At 29.9% G+C, this 10,000-nt stretch overlaps 1 protein-coding gene across 1 annotated transcript in view; it reads left to right on the top strand.

Moving 5' to 3' along the window:
- Nucleotides 1–1,445, top strand: part of LOC147471834 (nephrin-like) — a 22,387-nt gene extending 20,942 nt beyond the window's left edge. Inside the window, exon 4 of the mRNA XM_086536686.1 lies at nt 1,306–1,445. Coding sequence (XP_086392812.1) covers nt 1,306–1,445 — 140 coding nt within the window. The remainder of the gene's footprint in view (nt 1–1,305) is intronic.
- Nucleotides 1,446–10,000: the final 8,555 nt, after the last annotated feature.

The raw sequence follows: 10,000 nt of genomic DNA, 5'->3' as shown, positions 1-10,000 counted from the left end.
AATTATATATATATATATATATATATATAGAGAGTATATAACACATATATACATACATACATACATACATATATATATATATATATATATATATATATATATATATATATGTTATATATGTATATATATATCTATATGTATGTTATGGTATATACATATCTAATGTATATATAATACATATATGTATATGATATATATATCCTATAATTATATATATATTAAATTTATATATATATATATGTATACATAATTATATATAGAGCGAGCTATATATATATATATATATATATAATATATATAAATATATATATACATATATATAACATATATATAAGTGTATATATATATTTATATATATATATATATATTATATATATATATATATTTATTTATATTTATATTTAGTATACATTATATATATATATATAGTATATATATATATATTAATATTCTATATATATATATATCGAGAGTATACACATATATATAGATATAGATATAGATAGATAAATAGACACACACACACATACACATATATGAAATATAAATGACTGTATATATATATATATATATCTTTATATATATATATCTATCTATATATATATACATATATATATTTATATCTCAATACCTTATATATATATAACATATATATATATATATCTATATATATATATATATATAATATATATATATATATATATTCTATAATTATTCATATATAATATACACACACACCACACCCCACCACACACTCACACATATATATATAATATCTATATATATATATATATATATTCTCATATATATTATATATAGATATATATATATATAAACATATACATATATAATATAATTATATATACATTTTATATATATAGATATATTTTATATAAATATTTATATATATGCTATGTATGTATAATAAATATCATATTATATATCTATATATATATTATACTATGACTTATATATATAATGTATAAAATATTATAAATACAGTACATAATATATATATATATATATATAGAATCATATATATTATATATAACTGTATATAAATTATATAATATACATATATATATACTATATATTCATATATACTATATATAATATCTATATATATATATATATACTATATAGTGTTGTGTGAGTATTGTGTTGTGTGTGTGTGTGAGTGTATTTATATATATGTATATAATACATATATATATAAACACACCATGATTATCCATCAAGCATAACATATATAAAGATCAATCCATATACATCTTTAATTCCCCCCCCCCCCCTCTCCTTTACCAGACCCCCCAAAGGTGCTTGCGTCTCTCGGTCGGTCCCTGATCCCGGACCAGCTGAAGGAGGGAGATGACGTGTACTTCACCTGCACTGTAGAAGCCAATCCTCCAGCTTCCGCCATCACCTGGTATCAGGAGCGGAGGTGATCGCTGGTGGGTGTGATGGTGTGGTGGTGGGCGTGGGGGGGGGTGTTGGGGGGGGGGGGGGGGGGGGGGGGGGGGAGGGGGGGGGTGGGGGGGGGGGGGGGGGGGGGGGGGGGGGGGGGAGGGGGGGGGGGGGGGTGGGGGGGGGAGGGGGGGGAGGGGATGTGGGGGGGGGGGGGGGGGGGGGGGGGGGGGGGAGGGGGGTGTGTGTGTGTGGGGGTGTGTGTGTGTGTGTGTGTGTGTGTGTGTGTGTGTGTGTGTGTGTGTGTGTGAAGTATGTTTGTGGGTGTGTTGTGAGTGTGAGTGTGTGTTGGTGTGTGTGTGTTGTCGAGTGTGTGTGTGATGTGAGTGTTGGGGTGTGTGGGTTTGAGTGAGAGGATGAAGTGTATTTAGGTGTGTGTGTGAGTGGGAGAGTGTGTGTTCGTGTATGTGTGTGTGTGTGTGTTTGTTGGGGGGGGTTGTGTGTGTGTGTGAGAGTGGTGTTAGGGAGTGAGTCTTATCTCATTTGGTGGGAGGGGGGAGTTTTTTGATGTTAGTTGTGTGTGTGTGTGTGTGAGAGAGTAGAGAATTTTGGTGTGTGATGTGTTTAGTGTGGTGATAATCAAATAATCTAATCAAATAAAACCATCACTATCTATATCTCAATAAAAAACACACACACAAAAAATATAAATCTTACATAACTCTACTCCTTTTAGCTAGAGTTGTTATGTTATTGTTAGTTGTGATAGTTATATTGTGATAGATGAGAGTGATAGTGTTATTATAGAAATATTTACACACACTCACACACACACACACACACACACACACAACACCACACTCCCACAAACCAAACAAACAGTTTTTATATATTGATATAGTGATGTGGTGATATTTAATATTGAGATATTTAGTGATTTAGTTTGTGATTATGATTATTATTGTAACAGTGATGTAGATATCTAGATTAAGATATTTTTTGATATTGTTAGTAATATATATATTTATATATATATTTATATATGATATAAGAGATGTAGATATAGTAGATATATGATGTATTTTTGATGATTTAGGTTAGCGAGTCAGTTATATGTATATCTACACACAACCCCACACACCACACACTGTATAAAATAGGCATTATAAGATTGATATTGATATAGATTTATTAGTTAGTAGTGTCCTATATTTATACATTTTTTTCTTTTATATATTTATATATTTATATATATATTTTTGTATATAGATATATTTTTATATTTATTTAATATATTGAGGTTTATATATGGATGTGTGAATATTCATACATATTTTAAGTTGATACATTATATTTTATATAGATATTTTTATATAGATATATATATAATTTATTGATATATTGATTTATTTAGATTTAGTCACAACAATCACACACACAAACACCCACACACACACACAACACATAAAACACACCACACAAACTCACACACACACAACACACACACACATATTTATATAGATTTATATATATATATTTATAGTTTATTATATATATTATAATAGGTTATGTATGTATGTCGATATATATTTGTAAATGTATGTTAATATTTTATATATATTTTATATATATATATATTCATATTTATAGTGTGATATTTTATTTATAGATATATATTAGTTACATATATATATATATAAATACATATTTTGTATTTTTTTTATATATATATATATATATAGATATAAATATATATATAAATATATATATGCACACACACACACACCACACCACACCACATACACACACACACAACACAATCACACACACACACAACCCACAACACACACACACAAACACACACACTTTTTTATTTATTATAAATATTGTATCTATATTTTTATATATATATAATATATACATAATAGATGTTTATATCTAGAGATATATTTTTTTATATCATATTATATAATATATATTTATATATATATATATATATATTTATACAAACCCTCACACACACACACACACACACACACCACAACTCAGACACACACATCAAACACCGCACCACAACAGTTTATATATATATTATATTATATTTTATTTATATATAATATATATATTTATATATATTATATATATATATATATGTATATATATATTTATTTTTATTACATATATATATATATATATATTTTATATAGTATAGTATACCTTTATTATATATATATATTATGTTATTTATAATACAAATACATATATATATATGTATATGTATATATATATATATATATATATATATGTATAATAGTATTTTTATTTATATATATATATTTGTAATATATTTATAATCTATATTATATGATATATATATTTATACACACACACACAGACACACACACACACACACATATATATATACATGCACAGAGACATACATATATATGCATTCATGTATGAGAAAACACACCGATATTCTACAGCCTCCGAAGCAGCGGCATAGATCACAGTGTTTGATATTCATACGCGGTCCCGCTGACGTGGCACTACTATTCATCAAGGACTGACACTCTACAGGCCGCATCTGCATTCAGCTTTCACTCCCGCTTGCAGGCGAGCGGCGAGGAGAAGGAAGACTGCAAGCACGGCTATTGTTGAATGGCCATCGGCCCCTCGGCTATTTGCTTGCATAATTCGCTCATCTTTCTTGAATTGAATTATGCTGATTAAGGAAGCAACGCTACACACACACACACACGTACACACACACACACACATATACATATATACCGTGTACCGGGTACCGTGTGTGTGTGTTTCGTTTTTTTTTGTTTTGTTTTTTTTGTGTGTGCGTGTGTGTATATGTGTGTATGCGTGTATGTGTGTGACTAGATATATATAAATATATGTGCCTGGGTGGCGCAAAGTGGACTGGAAAACTTTGCCGCTCTGGTATGCATCTTGGTATGGAATCAATGTGCCATTCTCCTCGCTCGTTTCTCACACCATCTAGTTTTCCCTTCCCTATTTCTCACCTTTCCCTCCTTCCTCACCCCCCCCCCCTCCTCCTCCACGAAGGCTAGAGAGAATGTGCTTCCCTTGCCACAAAGCACAGCGTCAGGTGAAGATCCAAGGTTCCCGGTAGCACACGCGAATTTATTGGGTTCTGGAGAGTTATATGCGTAGGACATCAAACGCTGGCTGTCGTCAATATCATTGCAACATCCCAATTGAGCTTAGTTTGATGGTGAAATCTTGGAGAAGGCAAGCAGCAAGATTGTTATCGGATCCTATTTCTCTTGTCTTTGTTGCTTGCCTGTAAAGAGTATGCGGTATTGTAATTTCATCTTGTTCAGAAGCACAGCCAAACGATTGCGTGGAGCGTTTAGCTGGCTCGACAGTTTCACTTTAGATAAATTTGTGAGTATGTGTGTGTGAGATAGTTGTTTTTGTGTGTGTGTGTGTATGTGGGTTTGTGTGTGAGTGTGTGTGTGTGTGAGTTGTGTAAGATGGGTGAGAGTTAGAGTTTGAGTGTAGATTGATAGTTGTGAGCTGTGTGTGATGTAGATGTTATATAGAGTTAGTTTATCTTGTTATTTTAAATTTTGTGTGTTATTTGTGGGTGTGTGGGTGGTGTGTGTGTGTGGGTGCGTAGATATTGTGTTTGTAGATATTGAGTGTTATAGTTAGTTTGAGAGTTATTTATATATGATAGTGTATAGGATGTTATTTTTATTTATTTAGATATTTATATTGGAATATTGATTTATATGAATGTGTGTGTGGGGTGGGTGTGGGTGTGTGTGTGTGTACATATATTTATATATATATTGATATTTATTTATTGATAATTATATAGATATTTGTATATATATATTTATAGAATATAGAGAGAGATTATGTATATTATATAGAGATATATATTAAGATATATATATGATATGTATTTATTTATTTATATGTGTGTGTCGTGGGGGTGTGTGGGGGTGTGTGTGTGGGGTGTGCGTTTATATAGTTATTTTTTTATTTATATTTATTGATGTTATTTTATATAGTTTTTTATTTATTGAGATACTTGGTGGTGGGTGTGCGTGTGTGTGTTTTGTTATTATATAGATTTTGATGTATATCGATATAGTGTTTTTGAGATTTATTAGAGAGATTGAGATTTTTTGGGAGTTGTTTTACATGTATAGATATATATTATAAATATATTTTTATATTTTTATTAGTTAAATTTTATTTTTTTTATATTTATATACACAACAAACAACCACATACATAATTATATTTGTAGAGTATAGATATATTACATGATTTTATTTATATATATATATTTTTATTAGATATATGTATTTTTTATATATAGATATATTTATATTTATATAGTTATATTTTTATATTTATACACACAACTACACACAACACACACACATAAATATTTTTGTATATATATATATATATAGTTATATATATTTATATTTTTATATTTATATATAATTTGTATATATATTTTTTATATAGATATTTATATTTTTTATATAGATATGTATATATTTTTATAGATAGATATATATTTATATATGATTTATATTTATATGTATATATATATCTGTTATTTTTTTAATATATATTTATATATATATATTTATATATATATATAGATATATATATATAATGTGTGTGTGTGTGTATGTGTGTGTGTGTGTATACATAAACAAACATATACACGCTATATCCAAAAAAATATACGTGTACTGACACACCTTCTCACACAAACTTAGTTTTGTGAACCTTCGAAACGCACTTGCAGAACGAGAAATATTTACACACTCGTATATCAATAATTCACAAAACATTTCTCCTAACTTAAGAACTTCCCTCTCGAGTTTCATCTAGAATAACTTTGAAGTGGAAGTAATCTTTGCCAAAATCCGAAATAAGTCCTCGTTTAGAAATTGAGAAGCAGATTTGGTCTCGGTAACTTGGGGAGAATTTCCCGTGTATCGACTATTACGGAATGTCGGGCTGTGGTGTCTGTCTGGCTGGCTGTCGTATGTCTATTGTCTTTATGGTGTCGGGCTATCTCGATCTGGGAAGGTTTGGGCTGGCTGTCGCGGTCTCGAGCTAGAGAGAGCTGCTCTAGCTCGCGTTGAGATTTTGCATTCAGGAGGTGTCTTTCGAATAATTCGGTACCGACTTAGTGGTGATGGTGAGAGATAGCGAGGAGAGTTGGGGGAGGGAGGGACGAGCGAGAGCGAGAGAGAACGAGCTAAGCGACGATCGAGAGATCTTATGAGAGAGCGCTCTCGCGAGATGGAGAGAGAGCGAGAGAGATAGAGTAAGTTGCGAGGGACTGAGGTAGTTAAGGGCGGCAGTGGGATTGCGTGGGGGGCTGTATTGCAGTTGTGAGCGTTCTTGTTGCTCGTCGGGGTCTGTGGCTGATCCAAGTCTTTTGCCTTGTCCTCTAATGTCGATGCTTTTTCTTTAGGTTTGTTTACACACCACACTGGATATCTATGTATATATCTATATATATATGTATATCTATATATAAATATATATGTATATATACTCTCAGATATATAATATACATACGTGTGTGTGTGTGTGTGTGGTGTGTGTGTGGGTGTGTTTGGGTGTTGTGTGTGTGTGCTGTTTATGGTGTGTGAGTGGGTGTGTGTGAGTGTGTGTGCTGTGTGTGTGTGTGTGTTTGTGATTATGTGTTTTTGTGTGTGAGTGGGTTTGTGAGTGGAGAGTGTGTGTGTGATTGAGCTGCGTGTGTAAGTGATATATTGTATAGTTTATAGTGGATAGTGGTGTTGATTGTTCTCAGTGTGTGTTTTAGTGTGTGTTGTTTGTGTGCTGTTTTTGTTTTTATAGTGTTGATTGACTGTTGTTGGTTTAGTTTTTCTGGTGGTTTGTATATGATATACAGACAATGATGTATTAGTCATTTACATATTAAAGACTTTTTTATAGTTTAGAGATATAGTGATAATTATATATATAGATCTAATATATATATATATATATATATATATATATATTATATATATATTTATATATGTAAAAATATATAATATATATATATATATTATTATATATATATATATTATATATATATATATATATATTTATGTGTATATTAGAATGTATATATAGATTATATGTATATATATATATATTATATATATATAAAACATCTATATATATATATTATTATATATATATATAGATATATATAATATATATATATATATATATATATATATATATATATACCGTCTATATATATATATATATAATGTATATATATATATATATATATATATATATATATATTATATATATATATATATAATGTATATATATATATATATATATATATATATATATATATATATATATAATAATGTATACATATTTTTATCTTTTTTTTTTTCTTTTTTTCTTTCCTTTTTTCTTTATTATCCTTTTTTCTTTCCTTTTTTTTATCTCTATTTTTCTTCTAACACCCTCCTTCTTTCACCTCATCATCATCTCTCTCCTTCATTCACCTTACCTTCTACCTTCCTCCATCTTTCATTTCCCTCATTCACAACACCACAAACTCATATATAGTATGTATATATATATATATATTATAGATATTTTTATTTATAAATCTATTATATATCTATATTATATATATATTTATATATGTATATATAAATATTTATATATATATATATTATATATATTATTTATATATATTTATATATATATATATATAATGTATTTATAATATATATGTATATGTATATATTTATCTATGTATATATTTATTTATATATATATAAATATATATTGATATTTATATAATATATTTTATATATATTTATTTATATATATATATATATATATATTATATATATATATATAATGTATATATTCTCTCGAGTCTCCCCCGATCTTATATATATACTATTATCTATATATATATATATATACTATATATATCTAATGTATATATATATATATATATATATATATATATATATATTATATATATATATATGTATACATATTTTTATCTTTTTTTTTTTCTTCTTTTCTTTCCTTTTTTCTTTATTATCCTTTTTTCTTTCCTTTTTTTTATCTCTATTTTTCTTCTAACACCCTCCTTCTTTCACCTCATCATCATCTCTCTCCTTCATTCACCTTACCTTCTACCTTCCCCCATCTTTCCTCTCCCTCCTTCTTGCACCTCCCCTTCCATCACCCTCCATCTTTCCTCTGCTAATTCGAAGGCCAGACCCACCTCCACTACATAAAAGTGAACCAAGTCCCCGAATAATTATGGTGAGCCAAATTACCAACGAAATCATTAATACGAAAGATATCATTTCTCTTCAAGCCCGGCTGGTGGATGATTCTAGATTGCATAAGATGTTGCAATAATTGAATTGTTAAGAAAACGAGATAAGAAAATAAAAAAAGGAAAAGAAAGGTAAATATAGTACGTGCATTCAGCTGCAGACTTTACAATGTATACATCATTAACAAGAGTAATCTAAACTTTCTGGTCTTGCAATTAACCACGGATGTATTAATTATCACCGTATCAATCTCTTGCTCGGTATATTTCTCTGTCCGGCTGTCTGTCTGCCTGTCTGGCCATCTAATTTGTTATATGATTATATGTCTGCCTCTATCTCTCATTCTCTCTCCCCTCACCCCCCTCTCTCTCAAGTATTCTCTCTCTCTCTCTTGTATTCTCTCATTCTCTCTCTCTCTCTCTCTCTCTCAAATATTCTCTCTCTCTCAAGTATTCTCTCTCTCTTTTGTATTCTCTCATTCTCTCTCTCTCTCTCTCTCTCTCTCTCTCCCTCTCTTTCTCACGTATTCTCTCATTCTCTCTCTCTCTCTCTCTCTCTCTCTCTCTCTCTCTCTCTCTCTCTCTCTCTCTCTTTCTCACGTATTCTCTCATTCTCTCTCTTTCTCTCTCTCTCTCTCTCTCTCTCTCTCTCTCTCTCTCTCTCTCTCTCTCTCTCTCTCTCTCTCTCTCTCTCTCTCTCTCTCTCTCTCTCTCTCTATGTCTCTATCTATTTATCTATCTATCCATCTTTCTCTCTCTCACACATAAAAACACGCACTCTCTCTCCGTACATGTACGTGTCCCTATATATGACTGCGTTGAAGCCTATACGCGTATACATCTATTTAAACCCGTTTCTTGCTCTATCCTCCGCTATCAGACACTCCAACTTTTTATTTACGTCTCACTCTCTGTTTTCGTTTCATGACTTAAGCCGCCCTTTTTCTCGTCCTAATTATCGTCCGTCACTCTCCTCGCCCAATGAAATTAACCGCTTGCTTCCCACACCTGAGCAACCAACTCGGGAAGACAGAAGGCTCTCGTGCGAAGGATCTTAAGTAACCATCATCCCCATGCGCATTATGTAAATGGGTTTTGATGTGTGTTTGCGCTCATGTATGTGTGTATATATGTGTGAGTATATTTATCTATCTATCTATCTGTCCGTCTGTCTCTCTATTTATCTATCTATCTATTTATCTATATATCCATCTATATATTTATCTATCTATC

The sequence above is a fragment of the Penaeus japonicus genome, unplaced genomic scaffold (assembly GCF_977035675.1).
Source record: "Penaeus japonicus unplaced genomic scaffold, GWHDUDI00000001_assembly GWHDUDI00000005, whole genome shotgun sequence".
In the NCBI taxonomy this organism is placed as follows: Eukaryota; Metazoa; Arthropoda; class Malacostraca; order Decapoda; family Penaeidae; genus Penaeus; species Penaeus japonicus.
Note: the sequence above shows the minus strand (reverse complement) of the source record. Positions and strands in the feature narration are given on the sequence as shown.